The sequence below is a fragment of the Chenopodium album genome, chromosome 7, assembly GCF_948465745.1.
Source record: "Chenopodium album chromosome 7, dcCheAlbu1.1, whole genome shotgun sequence".
Lineage (NCBI taxonomy): Eukaryota > Viridiplantae > Streptophyta > Magnoliopsida > Caryophyllales > Amaranthaceae > Chenopodium > Chenopodium album.
Window position 1 is genome coordinate 70,354,868 of NC_137840.1, and position 16,991 is coordinate 70,371,858.

Genomic DNA, 16,991 nt, shown 5'->3' on the forward strand with positions numbered 1-16,991 from the left:
CAATATTCCCGAATTTTAGTAGTGTCAACTCGTTTCATAAACGAGCCGTACACGAACGGTTCGCGAACATGTAGTGTACTAAGTGAGCCAAGTTTGAACAAATTTTTGAGATCGCTTGAAAGCTCGAGATCGTACTCGAATTCGCCTAAGTTAAATGAACTTGAACTTGAACAAGGTATTACTCGACTCAGTTCGGCTCGGCTCATTTACACCCCTAGCTACACTTATTATCTGTGTATGGTTAATTTTAGGTTTTAACTATGAAAGCAATATCTTTATAAAAAATTAAAAAAAAAAAAAAAAAAAAAAAAAAAAAAAAAAAAACTATGAATGCATCGACTAAACACAAGTAATTAATATAACGTATTGTACAAAATAACTTTGTAAATAATTATGTGGATAATGATTAATGAATGAGTCTCGTAAAAAAAAATAATGATTAATGAATGAGGTAGGAGGATTGAGTAACCCTTTTATATATTTTCAAAGAAATAGATAACATTGTTTATATTTTGATGGGATTTTGACATTTTGTATATTGTGTAGGATGTATGTCATCGAATGAAGTTTGAGTATAAAATATTGAGAACGGCTATGTTTGTCATTTAATAATCAATATAAAAGTTTCCTACAAAAAAATAATTAATATAAAGTTTTAGTTTTATTGAAATGTTGACTTGTTAATAATTGTGGACATTACAAATTATTAAATTAGTGACACAAATTTTGGTTCAACAACCATTTGCATTATTATGAAAATCTATATCTATATCTATACTTAGTATTTAAAAACACAAACCATAATTTTTCATATGACACATGTCATCACAAGTCACTCACTACCACATATGACACATGTCACCCCTTTTAATCTTTTTGTTTAAGTCTTTATACATTCTATAACTTGCAAATTCAATTAAGAAAATGAAGTGTTTCATTTCCATCATAATAAAATAAAGTTGAACCAATTAATATACATCACATAAACATATGAATTGAATTATATTAAAATTGTCTTTTCAACTAATAGACTTAAAATATAACTTAAACCAATATGTCATTTCATATCCTATAATCTTCATGTATATATATGTAACTAAATTCCTTTATCTTTTTCCCCATTTCTACCCTCATTCTTTTTTTCCATTTAAGTTTTAGCAATGAAACAATTACTTCGTATTTCATATCAAAAGTTTCAACTATTGAAAAACATACCTACATATGAAATAACCTAAATATGAACTCGTGCATCGAACGGGCCAAAAGGCTAGTTAGTATAGAAACACGTTGAGCTAGCTTGACAATTAGGAGGCTAGTACAACGAATTACTGATGAATAATTGATGACTATCAACTACGGAGTATATAGCCATGAGCCCATGATCAAGGAGAATGGAGGCTATGTAACGATGGAATGGAATTAGAGGGGAGATTGATCTCTTCAACAATAGATAGATTTAGATGAATAACCGTTCATATTTCCTCTCCTCCCTTTTCCCTTCCCCTATCTTCCCCTTTTTTTCCATCCCTTTGTTTATACTAACACCCCGCAAAGATGAGATACCTCCTGACATCAATGACATGCTTTTACGTCTTAAGCCCCTCCCTACCAAGCGACTTATGTCTTGATGTGTTAAACCTCCATAATTGGAGATTATGGGCCTATTCACTTCAGTTTAATTTCAGTTCAGTTCAGCTCAGCTCCAATCAGTTCAGTTCAGATCCTACTTTCCTTTTCTCATAAAATATTTATTTCAGTTCAGTTTAACTCAGTTCATTAAATGTGAACAGACCCTATGTCATATTTATTACTATTATAATATATTTGTGTGGGGGCACATAATTAAGTTGGTACTTCGTATTATGTTTGTGATACTTGTACAAACAATTCAAGGAATGCATTTGACATAAGTAAAGGCTCAAGTTTATTTAGGCCAATAAAAACAATTTGTCAAGCTATAAACTAAATTGAATTGATTGGAGCTATAAACTATAAAAAGTACTAAGTATAATTTATTTGAAGTATAGATAAAGCTTGATGACCTAAATCAGAATTGACTTTCAAACCAATCAAGTAAACCGCTTTCAAGCATAAACTTATAATAAAATCCAACAGTTATACTAATATATAACTCATCATCAAAATACGACCCCAAACTTAACCAAATCTGATCAACTTGACTTCGACAAGTCCCACCATGGGTTGGCAATCCCTGACCCGACCCGATAACCCGACCCAAAGTTACTTAGAGAAACCCAAATCGAACCCAAACAACCCGAATTCAATCTGATTTGACCAAAATTTCATATTTCGTAATAAATATTAAAATTTACACTATTTTTGATAGTTTCTACACACAACCCGAAATTGATCCAAAATCTAACTCGAACCCAATTAACTAACCTAAATTACCATCCCTACCATACCGCCTATACAGATCTTGGACACACTTGAATAGTTGTAAGTTTTCGGGCCTTAAGAATCACCAACACCCTAAAAATACACAAGCCCAAATACCTTTTTTTTTTTTTTTTTTTTTTTTGAAGGAAGCCCAAATACCTATTTTATACAAATACCAAACACAAAAATTAAACTAAAATACAATTATTTTTCCGAATTTGGGCCTCAGCCCTTAAAAATAACACTGGCCGTCATTTTCCTCAAATTACAACTTTCTGAAAACCCTAATTTCCCAGAAAACCCCAATTCTCCCTCTCACCATAAATACCCTAAATTCATTCCAATTTTTCAAATATCATTCATCAACAGCCCCCAATTAGCAAATCCGCCGCTTTAATTTTATTAATTTTTCTGCATTTTATTGCTTTCTCTTATGTTATGAGGTCAAATGATGCGAAATTTTCATTGGAGTGATTGCTCAGAATCTTTCTGGGTGTATGATAATCACCATATTAGATAGGAAGATCTGATGCGTCCTCTCAAAAAAATTATTTCTTTTTCTCAAAATTTGCATTTTTTTTTTGTTTTAAATGAATTTAAAAAATTTGTTTTAATATTTTTTTTGGATGAAAATTAGCCGGTGATGATAGTATATTATTATGGTTGATAGCAGAAAATGCATTTGCATATTGTTGATAAATTTGTACTAGGACGGTCTGAGGCTAATTTTACTGGGTTAGAAATTTATTATCTTTTTCTAATATTTATTATTTTTGTTTTTAAAAATTATTTGTTTTGAGCAAATTTGATGAATTTTATTGTTTATTTTTGATTGCTAAATGAGCAGTGATTGAAATCAGTGTGAATGATGAGATTATATAAAATTCACAGTTATCCCTGTCTGAGAATTCTGTGCTGAACTTTTGTGATCTGACACACCATTTTAATCCACTCCCCATTTAACTGTATTTCTTGCGATTTTTTTTGGTTGCTTCAAAGTTCTTCTTTTAATTTGTTAAATTTAAAATTTATGTTTTAAGTTAGGAAAATTTGTCAGAAACAATCTTTTAAAGTGTCCACTTTATTTAAAACAACCTTTTAATTTTTTTTTGCAATTTCAGACCACATTATAAATTTTTTTTATCAAAGACAACCAAATGCTACTTTCCGGCGTTTGACTCTATTTGTCCCGATGTTAACCACTAGTGTGCAACGCACATGAACTCGTATATTGTTTAATACACCAATTTTCACTCCAATTCACTCGTACTAAAACAGGGATGAATGAGAAGCAGAGGTTTTAATAGGAGTTAATTGGAGGAAAAAAGGGTGTAATAAGCAATGTAGGAGGTCACGTGACTCGCACACTCGCGGTCAATATCGGCGAAAATTGAGTAACGCCGGAAAGTAACATTTGGTTGTCTTTGATAAAAAAAATTTATAATGTGGTCTTAAATTGCAAAAAAAAAATTAAAAGGTTGTTTTAAATAAAGTGGACACTTTAAAAGGTTGTTTTTGACAAATTTTTCTTAAGTTATTTGCCAAAAAAAAGTGTTTTAAGTTCAATTTTTTTTTTTTCATACTATAAAAAGTGAATGTGGTAAAATTTGCTAGTGGCTGGTTCTAAGTATAATTGTTATATGCATTCGGGTGCACGCGCAGGTGTAAGGTTTGCAATGATTTTAACTTGAGAAGGACCTTAATGGATCTTAATAAGATGATTTTTGAGAATTTTATTTTAGATTTTTTAAAAATAAGTTGGCAAAATGGTTGAAGTAGTGTGAATGATGAGAGTTGTATTAAAATCACAGTTATCCCTGTCTGAGACATCTGTGCTGAACTTTTGTGATCTGACACACCATTTTAATCCATTGTCCAAGGCTTTTTGTTTTGCTACTTTTGGACTATTTTAACACCATTTTCTAATTTTAAGTTAAAATCAAATTAATTTGACTTAAACATAAACATTTGGACTGGTCTTTAGTGCTCCCATAACTGAGCGGTCTGAGTCTCTGAAACTTGATAATTGCTCGTGTATGAGCCAATCTATGTAGGGCCTATTCTCATTAACCGAACTCAACTGAACTAAGCTGAACTGAAATGAAATTAATATTTCAACGTAAGAGAACAAGTCTGTAGTATATTCGGGTGCACAATACAGAGTCGAAGCTATGTATATTCAGGTGCACTATACAGAGTAGATTTAAAAGAAACGTAACATGCATTAGAGGGATTTTGGATGATGAATATTTTGTCCTGTTCAAAATGATTTTTAGTACTAATGTACTATTTTAAACTTAAGAATGACATTGTTAGTACTACGGAGTAATTTATTTGTACCCAAATGCCTATTTATGTCAATAACAATGTAGAGTTGCTAGAAAAAGGTTTTGGACATGAGAGACATGAATTGACACAGCATTTTTTTTTTTTTTGAAAACTATTGACACAATATATAATACTTCATATCATACTATATGAATCAAATGAAGTGTTACTATGGAGTTATTACTTTGATTGGTCATTGGTATTAGAGAAAAATTGAATACTCAATAATTTACAGTACTAATGGATTTAAGGAGCTAGCTTCCCTCTCCAACCCGGTTATATAACCACCTCAATAGTTTAGAGCATACACAATGGTTGCCCAACCCCATCTTGGTTATTGATTATTTTATTATTTTATCCATCTTCCACCTCACTTATAACCACTCTTATAACCATTTAATAACCAATGTATGCCAATAGTTAACCATAATATTTTGGTTATACATTTTCTCTCTCCTACTTTTACCCAACCCCACCACACAATTTATTACTTAAATTCTATTATTATTAAATAATGCATTTGGTAATAATCATTCAAAATTAATAATTATTTATTAGCATACATTAATTAGATAAAATCTCAAAAATTTAAAAATAATGCAATTTTGATATTAATTAGTACGTAATTAGTCGTTAATTAAGACACAAACAATAATTGTAACCCTACTACATTCCACAATAATAAAAATCATACATATATATTCTATCAAATGACAAAAGTCTTTGAAAGATAATAACGAACCGCGAACAAGTACAAACACAATGATATAATATTGCGATTACACATCTATTAATGCATATTATTGTCCCTACTTAGAACACCGAATTTGAGCCACATATGTTCAACTAAGTCTTTCTTCAATGCTTTATGCATAGCTTCATCACGAACACGTGCTCTATTAGACATGTAAGTTTCCAAACTTGCAATTCGGTTGTTGCTATTTTGGAACTGAAAAGGCTCTTCATTATTTTCATTACTTGAAGACGCATTTGTAGCTTGATCATATTCATTTGGATCGTAATACGTTTTATATGTATCTCTTTCATCCTCAACAATCATATTGTGCATAATAATACACGCTATCATTATTTTTCCTAACATTGATGCGTCACGAGCTAGCGCTGGATTCCGTATTATTGCAAAACGAGCTTGTAATACTCCAAAAGCACGCTCAACATCCTTTCGTTTAGCTTCTTGTACTTTGGCAAATAGACCTTCTTTTTCATTTTGTGGTAGTGATATTGTAGGAATGAATGCCGCCCATTTAGGATATATACCATCAGTGAGATAATATCCCATATTGTATGTGCGACCATTCACAACATAGTTAATAGAGGGTGCACAACCTTCAAAAACATCATTAAACAATGGGGATCTATCAAGAACATTAATATCATTACGACTACCTGGTGTCCCAAAAAAGGCATGCCAGATCCAAAGATCATATGATGCCACAGCTTCCAAGATTAATGTGGGTTTACCTGGTCTTCCAGAAAACATACCTTTTAATCGAAGTGGACCGTTTTTCCACCTCCAATGCATACAATCAATAGAACCTAACATGCCAGGAAATCCACGACGTTCACCAATCCTTAGTAGTCTTACTAGATCTTCTTCATTGGGCTTTCGAAGGTATTCATCACTAAAGTAAGAGACTATTCCTTCCACAAAATGCTGAAGTGAATCTCTTGCAAGAGATGCACTAATCCGAATGTAGTCATCCATAGAATCAGCGGAGGCGCCATAAGCTATTAGTCTCATAGCCGCGGTGCATTTTTGTAATGCAGAGGCACCAAATCTTCCTGTAGCATCTTGTCTTTGCTGGAAGAAGGGATGACGTTCTTCTAAAGTTTGCTTAATTCGGAGAAATATATGTTTGTTCATGCGAAATCTCCGACGGAATAATTGTGGAGGGAACACAGGATGGTCGGTAAAGTAGTCATTCCATAAACGACTGTGTCCATCCTCACGATCCCTTGGAACGGGAACCCTTGGTGGCCTTGGCACTTGATTAAACATTTGATATACTTCAACTGGATTGGACATAAAAACTTCATCCATCATTCGATCGAACTGGCGATTGGCTTGCCTTCGTCTTTCATATCGTTGGGTTTGGCTATTTTCTGAATTGGAAGAGGAATTAGAAGAGTTGGAGCTATCGTCAGATGACATGTTTTTAAAACCAAATTTGATATGAGAATGGAAGGTAGAAGTATAATAGGGGGAAATGGATGGTTGTTCAAGGGAATCCCACTCTGATGTATCCATCTTATAGAACAAGTGTGTATGATATGTAGTAATTTTTTTGTCTTATATGGTAAATTTAAAGTCTTGCATGCATGCAATGATTCATAAAGTAGTTAATAATTTTTAAAAGTAATAGAGATGCATGCCTTTGCATTGTCACTATCACCTTAACATTGTTATGTACGTCAAAGCATAGTGATGCATGCTACTATTTCCTTTTCAGTGTTAAGTACATCAGTGAACAAAATTCACTATTACGTTTTCAGTGTTAAGTACATCAATGTCTAGTATTTAATATTTGCTTTTCAGTGTTGGGTACATCAAATACTTTACAGTGTAATGTAAATCAATGTACATCTTTTGCAGTGATATATCAAAGTGAATCAATAGGTTTAGTCAGATCAATAATAATTATATGTTATTATATACAAACTTTAATGTATTGAATAATATTATTAAGCTTATAATACGATTATAAGAAGAGACATGTAATTTAACTTAATTTTTTTATTAATAATGACATTACAATATAAAATTCATTCACATCCTCAAACAACAACTTATTAAAAATATTCAAACTACAAATCAGACCTTAAGTACATAAAAAAGAACAATAAAAAAGGAATTATTTGAAATCAACCAACATTACGACAATAATCAACCATACACTAATACATTAGTCTGAGGGGAACAACTTCTTCAACAAAGTGCTCCTTAATTCTTGATCTTCCGAAGATAAGTTTGGCTTTGAATCGAGGTGTTTAAATAACTCCATATTAATTTTTCTTTGCTTCCTTGCTTCTTTCTCCCTTTCTAGTTGCAACCTTGTAAGTTCAACTTCATTTTCTGATTGCCTTATAAGGTTCATGTTCTGGGCAGTGTCCAACCATTGTTGCCATGCTCCACTTGGCATGTTTGGCACCTTGCTCTTTCCTTTATTTTTGCTAGATTCGTTGCTAGAAGGAAAGCCTGAATACCCAATATCACCACTGGTTGGTGTTTCTGGGTTTGATGAAGAGGAGTAGTTTCCAGCTTCATTGATACGAGATCTCTTTGAGTCACTTCCTTGAGTGGATGTCTTTTCCTTGCATTTTTTAACAACATCTTCACTTGGTTTCCATGCTTCATGTTGTTTTAAGATGTCCCAAACATGCTTGTCTTGAAAGGTTTTAGAGCATAATGAAGACTTTGTTTTGTCGTTAGCATATATACTATATGCTAATTTCATAACATCTTCATCATTCATACCACTTCCCTTTTTTGATTCAGCATGAGCATGTGAGCCACAAAATTTAGAACATGAAGCATTAATCCTTCTCCAACGGTTTCTAAGTTGCTCCGTACCCCTCATTTTCAACAAATCTTCTCGTGTTACCCGATCAGTACCTTCTTCGAAACACCTTTGTTTGTATAGTCTAACATTATTATACATTTCCTCAATTTTCCTCCAAAAAACATCCCCCTTTTGGTTAGTGTTAGTTTTTTTTATTTTGACTAACCTCAAGCCAAGCCTTCACAAGAACCACTTCTTCAGCTTTTGACCAAAAAATTTTCCTTCCATCTTGATTGCCTCCTTCATTACCTCTTTCATTACCTTCGCCTTCTTCAACTTCTGGTTCATTTTCGTCATCTGATGCATTCGATGTGTATGAACAATCGAAACTCGGAAATGCACCATCACCTTGTGACATAGAAAAATGTTGAGACATGGGAAATGTTGAATCAATTTGAGAGATTTGAATATTTTCAAAAGATGGGATAACATTTGGAGAATTTGAATAATTAGGATTTTGTGGTGGTTGAAAAGGAAACGGAGTGAAAGTACTTGGATTTGAGAAATTGAGATTTTGTGAACCGTAATTCGGAAAATTTTGAAAATTTGTATCTAAATCTGAGTTGAGATCAATTGGAAGATTAGAATAGTAAGGTTGAGGATTTGGATTATTTTGGGGCTGTGATGAGTTATGAGATTTTGTGGATTTTTTTTTTTCTGTTAGATTTTGGAATGTTCATCTTAACACAATTTGCTAATAAGAAAAGTAATTTTCACTTAAAAAAAAGTTGTTTCAAAATACTTCAATATTGGGCTCATTTTATAGAGAAAAATAAAATAGAGCCGTTGGTGTATTTTTTTTTTTTTTTTAGAATTGTATTTTAAAAATTATGGCCGTTACAAAAATTACAACGGTTATAAATTCAGAGCAAATCTCAACCATTGATATTTGTATTACGTGTCAAAATCTTAGCCATCCATGTCAACCAAAAAGCAAAAAAAAAATTGCATGACCATATACATAACCGGTTATTTGAATAACCTGGTTATTCAATTGATACCCCAATAATTTCTCTCTCCTCAATATTTTTATTAATATTTTCATTTTCTCTCTCTTAATAACCACCCAAATAGTTAATGGCTGTGGGTACTCTTACAGTATTAATGGACTAATGATAGGAAAAAAAAAAATCATTTCATTCGTTAATAAGGTCAAACAATTGGATCTAGCCTCCCAACCTTGAAGGTAGGGAGTTCAATATCCACTATGGGCACTTTCAGGGTAAGGATTTCATTTACCCTTCTCCCCTACTTATAAAGTGGCTAATCTACAAACTTGATCGGGTTGACCTGCAAAAGATTCCCGTCTGATAGGACAGTTCTTCTTACCTAAAAATAAAACCATTGAAGAGAAAGAAAATTTATAAATCTAGAATTCAAAGTTCAGCCATATACTAAGGAGTTTGCTGATCCTGCAGCCTTTCAGGCAGTTCTTTAGGCTTTAAGCCAGCAACATCAACACAGTATTAAAACAATAGACTAATGTTCGAAACTTTTATCAAACCCGAGCCTATTGGATCTTGTGATTAAAGACCTCAAAACACATTGATATAGGTATAGCTAATTAGGTACGACGATGGACTGGTTTTCATCACTTATCAAAGGAAGAGAATCATATAGCTTTGCATTCCGAAGAAAAACCGACATGTTTGGGGTAAGCTAGATGGTCTGCTAGCTTCGGTCCCACTCATGCCATGATTTAGGATTTGTTCTCTTCACCATTGACGGGAAACATCAATCTTACGTGGACTTTCTTTGCTAATACTGTCTTAGTGAAATCTATAGACTTTAAAATTCCTTGTAAAATATCCTAGCCATCATCTACTATCATGTGAAGCTCAACAAAACTCTGCAACAATGAGATTTTGCCAGATTGATTAAGCTTTCCTCAGAAAGTAATTCCCAAAGCTTAAGCTTTCGGCCTTACTGAAATCCTTTTGAGATGTATCATGCATATACCCTAACTAACATAGACAACAAAGTAAGGCAAATCCAGAAAATTAAAAACAAAAAGAAAGAAAACATGAACTTCAATTTTCCAACTAAGCCCTTTATAATGTTGACAAAGCAACTTTTTATCATAAAAGAAGGATGTTACAATTACCTTAACACTACGCCCACCATTACAGATACCTTCAAACACTAAATAGCTGCTTTACATGTACCACGTCACAAGAAGTGCCGAGTTGAAGGCCATGCTCTCTTACAATTGCATTTACCAGTTCATAAGCTCCACAGTTAGATCCCAAGCCAAGCAAGAGGAGGTAGTAATTTATGAACACAACCATGGGCCTCATGAAAGAGATTCAAGTAATGATAATTGTCTTTAAATCCGCCAATTCAAACCCTCACTTGTAGCTGGCATCCACTACTACATATAAATGGATCTAATCAATTCAAATCTCTAAATCTATATTGCACTACCTGATGGTGATGTAGCGATTTGTCCCATGTTTAGCCCAGTGATCTTTGAGGTCTACTGGAGTTGAAAGATCATGCCCATCGGCAGCAAGCCTACTTAGTAGTTTGCTGAAGGCACTACCACTCATCTTTCGACCACCAACTCGGGCATGCCGCTTGTTAGGTACTGCAGGTAATGGGTACACTGACATTGTTGTTGTGCAACATGAGGACTGCCATCCTCCATTGCCCCATTTGTAGCACTGCCGATAAACCCCAGTACAAGAGCAAACAGGTGGTGGCATAGTTGACTCGTCAAATGCTACTTGATTCAAGCCAAGATCTGGGCCCTTCCAGTCAGACTTGGGCCCACCCAGTTGCTTAAAGCCATCATCTCCATCCATGTCCGGCATTCCCTTCCACTCTTGAGATTTAGAAAACATAATCTTATTTAAGTCCTCACCTTCTCTCTTACCCTTGCGTCCAGATTTTGATGTTTTCTTGTTTGGGGATGCTGCATTAGGTTCTTTAGGCCGTTTCACTTTCCGGGGTTTTGCGCTCTCAGGAGCAACAGAAGTCAATGGTAGTGCATCTGGTACCTGAACTTCTCTCCCATCATAAGAAGCTTCACCCACATGAGGAGGATGCTGCATATGTTGCTGAGGATGGTGCATGTGTTTCACACCACGTGAAATTTGGCAACTGGGTGGGCAACTGTTACTACCGTTCATAGAATTTTGTCGAAACTGGAGTGTTGCTAGTGCATTATCCCGCTCCATAAAGGCTTCATTTCTTTCCTGCATAGCAGTATCTCGTTGCATAATTGCCATGTCTCTCTCTTCCAAGGCCTTGTTCTTTTCATTGATGGCCATATTTCTCTCTTGGATCGCAGCATCTCTTTCAGCCATAATGGACATTATATGCTTCATTGACTGTGGTTGTTGCATCAACCACTGGGGTTAAAACAAAAAAATTCACAGCCATCAGAAATGGTATCCGACAAAGGAAACAAAGTCTACAAGCAGAACTTGGGTAAAGAACTAGGAAGATGACCAATTTTCGTCACTGTACCTGACTATGTGGTGGCTTATACATTTCAGGCTTATGTCTACCGTTCTCACGATGCCCACTATCATCCATTCTAAAGCAAAAATTGAGAAATGTCACAGATCACTAATGTTGCTACCTCTATGCTTATTGCGACCACCTGTATAAAAAGGCCAGTAAAAACAAAATATAAGAAATCAAAAGTAAGAAAATTGAAATCCCAGTTGAAGGTAAACAAAAAAGTTTAACATAAAATTGAAAGGTAGCACCAAAAAGATATACCACAATACCCACTCTATAGCCTGACAACATAATCTCACATGAAACTAAGTTAAGGCTGAGCTGGAATGTAAAGGCTGTTCTATAAAGGATATTCAACTCACTTTTCACAAAAAAGCCACCCTCAACACACGTCTTATATACACAGCAACATCTGCTAGACAGTCATGTTAATTCAGCCATTACATGTATTGATATTAGTCAATTTCACATACATATTATAGTAGTTATTACAAACTTTAAGAACCTCAATTTTCTTCCAAAAATAAAAATCAAGGAGTACCTCATATAATTTAGCATATGATCAACAAAAATATCTTCAAAACCTATTGCATTACGATGAAGATGTTACTGACACGCAAATTTTTCAACTCGTAAACTCATGCTGTGAAGCAAGATGACACAGTGACTGTTGCACTTACTGCGATCTTGACCCATCCTAAGATAAAAACCTTAAGTGGGATCCAACATGAATAGAACGTTATTGCAAACTTATGACACAATTTATGATAACACAGAGAGTAATTACTAATTAGCATAGCTAAGTGGATTTCAGATACTTCTTGTGCTGTAGGAAAGGAGAACTTCTCCAAAAAAAAAACGAGCAGATACAAGGAATTACATTAACAATATATGAGCCATCTTTAGAACTCCGTACAATTCATCAGCTTTAAGTGGTCTAAGTTAGTTTTTTTTTTTTTTTTCCTCTCAGCAAACTCTTGGAGCTTTACTATTTGAAAAAGGCAGATGCTAACATCAACATAAGGCAACAGATCAAGAAATCATGTGCAATTGAAGAATTCCACTAACAAATCAATTACTTTTTAGGGTTAATTGCAACTGCTACTCTTAATTAAGAATGTACAAAAACAAGGATACTAGGAAAGGTAAGAAAAAAGGGGAAAATATTCCAGAAAGGAAAATGCAAGGAAAGGAGTCTTCTAAACAACTGCCACTGCTTTATTCCTTAATTGTGTCCAGGAAGAGCAAGAAAAATCAACTGGTCGCATTGTTAACTCCACTAAAGAGTACATTTCATAAATTAGCTGCTGGAATTGAAGATAAAATCAAGATGTTTACACAATTGTGGAAGCACAGAAGTACTAGCATGCAGTCCTATCCTCTACATAATTAATGCAATGCATCAGAATATCCCATAGATATAGCATAAGACAGAAACTTCCATTTGCCCACAGATTTCTATGAAAATTGTAGTAGAAGAACTGAAGAAGCCATGAGGCCATGACTATGATTTGCAAATTACTTTAAAAAAAAAACAACAGTAGAAAAGGCAAAATAAGTGAGAAAGCATAATTACACTATAGTGATTTAGCTGCGAGTTCAGAAGAGAATACCACAAGTACACAGCATAATCTATCAATAAGACTTTGAATATATATTTCTAGAAATCTAGATCCACAGCAGTCTAATAAACAGCAAATTTACCATGCTTCTGAAATAGCAATATATATTAGGAAGTGGTGACTGGTGAGGTGATATTACCTCAACTATGGAGGTGTTCTAGCATTAAATTTGCAGAAGAGAACATGTTGGTCAGCAAGGAATCTGCATTACACAAGCAAATCAATTTTTTTCAGAAAAATATAAAGATAAAAATAAAATGGAGCCATTATCATAGAGTAATCCACATATTTTCGGTAATATTAAGAAACATCTTTTTTACTGTTTCTATTATTTATTTTTCTGTAAGAAATGCCATTCAACTACTCGTTTCAAGCATAAATGGAGTTGCTGATTAGGTCTCCATGAAAATTCAAACAAAACAATTACAACAGCACATTAAGCTCTGGCAACACAGAAACAAACAAACAATCTGTTTTTATGCAGTTCAATTTAATTCTTATAATGAATTCAAAGAAAAATTTACGCAAAAACACAGTGTACAAGACATAAGATGATGACAATTATATGTGATGCAGCTTTAGCACATACAAAAAGAAACTGAGCGAAGGGAGGGCACATGTACTAAAACAAGATAGGGTTAAAAGAAGCGAAACTGATCAATTAAAAGGGAAATTAGGACAAGTGCAGAAGCATTAAAGATGAGACAGCACATACACATACACACACAAACACCTAAGGTGAGCATAAATCACAAAATACAAATTTCCAGAGATAAATAGTACATTGGATGAAAGCAACAAATAAGATATCACAATTCCAAAAGAACTTTGACGGTAGGATACAAGTTTGGTCTCCCGAAAGGAATGATGAAAATAATATAAAAAATCTATGAGATTTTCAAGCGGAAGATCTTTGAGAAAGATATTGAACCAGGACGGAAAGGGGGTAAAAGTCAAGTCTAGGCATACATAGCACAAAAAGACTTGGTTTGAATTTTAGTTTAATTATCGAGCCAAGAGAAAGACTAACAACCAAAGGAAACACCATTGAGCAGACAAAAAGTAAGTCAAATTCCTTGACAGTGGACATCCAAATTCCCCAAGTTCTACTCTTTCACCAACAAAGGGGGGAAACAGAAGACATCTTAATCAACCATGAATCACTCCAGCATAGAACAGCATTAATCATCAAAAAGAATAAGAAATTCCTCCTTAGCAATATGAGTAGGCTGTTTTTTTTAAGATTTTCTCACAATTCAACCGATAAGGGAGGGCAAGGAAGTTCACATAATCATGTACATTTGTACAGTATATCACCTTTGTTTCAGATAACATTTCTTTTAATCAACTTTGGTCAACCGTACATACACTTAACTTCATATCCTCTCTCATGCCTGTGACTTCCACAATATCATTTGCCATCTCTAATCTATAAACCTCGAAAAATCCGAAAAATTCAGTACCGGACAAGTGGCCACGCCACAGAAAAGGGAGAATCAGATTCCATCATAAGCCAATTGGTGATATGTTGCTCCTTTCAGGATATGAGATCACAAGTTTTTGATAGATTTGCACTATACGATGAGCAAGAAATTGAATTCTAATAGTATAATGTAACTAAATCCCCGGCAACTCAAGTATCCAATTGTCCAAAGCAGACCAATTTATACTCGAAACCGAAACAATTAAGCTTATCAACACAAACAACACTACACATACAGAGCCAATCAACCAAATACTCAATTACTTCAATTTCTACAGAATTCACCAAAATGAGCTCAAGTCAAACACCCCCAAACAATCAAAAACCCCAAAAACCCAAAAACCCCACAAAACCCAGTCAACCCCAGAAAAAAATAATCCAAATTAACAATAAATCAACCATATAAACAACCCCAAAAAACTCAAAAAACAGAAATCAGCAATCAAATTAAGCAAAAATCAACCAAGTAAAACACTAGTAAACATAAATTCAAGCAAATGATGAAAACTATGCTGATCAAAGCAAACAAAAAACACCCAAAAAAAGTAAAAATAAAACAGATAAAATCAAATGCAAAGAGTTCAAATTGAAGCTTACCATAGCAAGAGGAAAAAATGGAGGAGAGAGAAAAAAAGAGTGTAAGAAAGAGAGAGAGAAACCCTAAATCGGAGGGAATATAGTAAATGAGAAATGTGGGAGGAACAGTTGGGGGTGGGGGATGGGGAAGAGAGAGAAAAAATAGGTGATGAAAATGATAAAAATTAAAGTAAAATTAACTATAGTAGTAGAAAATAAAAAAGAATTTCTTTAGACTTTCTTTGTCTGATCACTGTAAATTATTTTTTTTATATAAAAAATAAATTTTGAGATTGTCTTTTTTTCTTTTTTGATTTCAAGCTTTTACTGTTTTCAGACTTCAGTGGACTAATTCAGCGGCTTGGTAAAGAGAAATGTTTTAGAGCGATTTCCATAGATAGTGCTAATTTCTCGACTTTAAGCATACTTATAAAATACCTATAAGCGATTTTACCGATTTTTGTGTTCTTATAAATATATGAATGTTTTTCAAGTATTAATTTAAGATACATAAAATGTATATGTACAATGTATTTGTATATTTTTTACCATTTATAAATGATTTTAATAACTAAAACAAATAAACAATAGGTCTTTTAGTGTATTGTGCATATATAATCATACATCAATTTTTTTTGGATAGTAAAGCTCTCCACTTAATCATAATGAGGTCAATAGGTAATTTTGCCTATACTTTTCTGTCATGAGGAAGGTAATTATTGCCTTTCAATAATAATTACTATGTCTATGTGTATTAATTTCAATGATAATTATTGTTTTTCAATATAAATTATTGCTATTAGGCTTTAATAGTAGTTTCCTTTTATTTTCGTAACATAATATATCATCTAATTTTTGTCAAATATGTACTATGTACTACATACTACATACTATATTGGTCGATGAAACCGTGTACATAAGTACATTGTTATTAAAACTCAATGACAATACGTGACTTCCAAGTATCCCACCACGTGTCACTTTTAGTTTAAGATAAAAATGTTAACAACAATTGTCATACTAACATGCGTGTATATATTTTTTTTATAAAAATAAAAATAAAAATAAAAAAATAATAAAAAAAAAACCTTGGTACAATGATACATAAAACATAACTAATATTTAAATTCATGGTTGGAATGATTAAAGTGTTCACCTTATATTTAATTAGTACAAAAAATTGTAATTGGTTTGGAGTATCATTAGGAAGTGTAAGCCTATGAGCCTTTAATTTATCATCCTAGTTGAAATATTACAATTCACATTTGTTACCGTGAGGTTAATTGTGCTACGGATTGACCCATAACTATGAAATTGAGTAAGACTAAACATTTTTTTTAGATGGTTTCAAACTTTCAATTGGACTTTTGTAGCATTTAATTGAGGACTGTAGCGAAGTGACTTGCTAAAAAAGTGTCAATGTGACAGTTTAACTAATTTGTCTTTTCACTTATTTTGTGCTTTAGTTTTGCCTTTTTGTATGCCTTTTTACTTCATTTCTTGCTTTTATTAAGGGGTTTTGCCAATTTGCCC

The 16,991-nt window shown here is 33.3% G+C and overlaps 2 protein-coding genes and 3 non-coding genes across 7 annotated transcripts; 3 read left to right on the plus strand and 2 right to left on the minus strand.

Annotated features, from left to right (window-relative positions):
- The first annotated feature begins 3,036 nt into the window (after positions 1-3,036).
- LOC145641369 (small nucleolar RNA snoR20a) lies at positions 3,037-3,123 on the plus strand. Its single transcript, XR_014115402.1, has one exon. It is a non-coding gene; the product is annotated as a small nucleolar RNA snoR20a (small nucleolar RNA).
- A 134-nt stretch (positions 3,124-3,257) lies between these two features.
- Positions 3,258-3,341, plus strand: LOC145641362 (small nucleolar RNA R38). Its single transcript, XR_014115395.1, has one exon. It is a non-coding gene; the product is annotated as a small nucleolar RNA R38 (small nucleolar RNA).
- An 835-nt stretch (positions 3,342-4,176) lies between these two features.
- On the plus strand, positions 4,177-4,261 carry LOC145641361 (small nucleolar RNA R38). The gene has a single exon (XR_014115394.1). It is a non-coding gene; the product is annotated as a small nucleolar RNA R38 (small nucleolar RNA).
- A 1,257-nt stretch (positions 4,262-5,518) lies between these two features.
- On the minus strand, positions 5,519-6,997 carry LOC145640605 (uncharacterized). Its single transcript, XM_081691857.1, has one exon. It carries the CDS (start codon positions 6,995-6,997, stop codon positions 5,519-5,521), a length of 1,479 nt encoding a protein of 492 aa, XP_081547983.1.
- A 3,325-nt stretch (positions 6,998-10,322) lies between these two features.
- On the minus strand, positions 10,323-15,632 carry LOC145639362 (protein BASIC PENTACYSTEINE6-like). Of its 3 annotated transcripts, XM_081690588.1 has the most exons (4): positions 15,480-15,632; positions 13,539-13,601; positions 11,781-11,916; positions 10,323-11,662 (listed from the first exon to the last, which is right to left on the minus strand). In XM_081690588.1, the coding sequence occupies exons 3-4, from the start codon at positions 11,847-11,849 to the stop codon at positions 10,730-10,732; spliced, it is 1,002 nt and encodes a 333-aa protein (XP_081546714.1). In that variant the 5' UTR covers positions 11,850-11,916; positions 13,539-13,601; positions 15,480-15,632; the 3' UTR covers positions 10,323-10,729. The 3 variants fall into 3 exon arrangements, with proteins under 3 accessions (XP_081546714.1, XP_081546715.1, XP_081546716.1); XM_081690589.1 differs by lacking the exon at positions 13,539-13,601 and having other exon boundaries at positions 15,480-15,625; XM_081690590.1 differs by lacking the exons at positions 13,539-13,601; positions 15,480-15,632 and adding an exon at positions 12,039-12,118.
- Between the last annotated feature and the right edge of the window lie 1,359 nt (positions 15,633-16,991).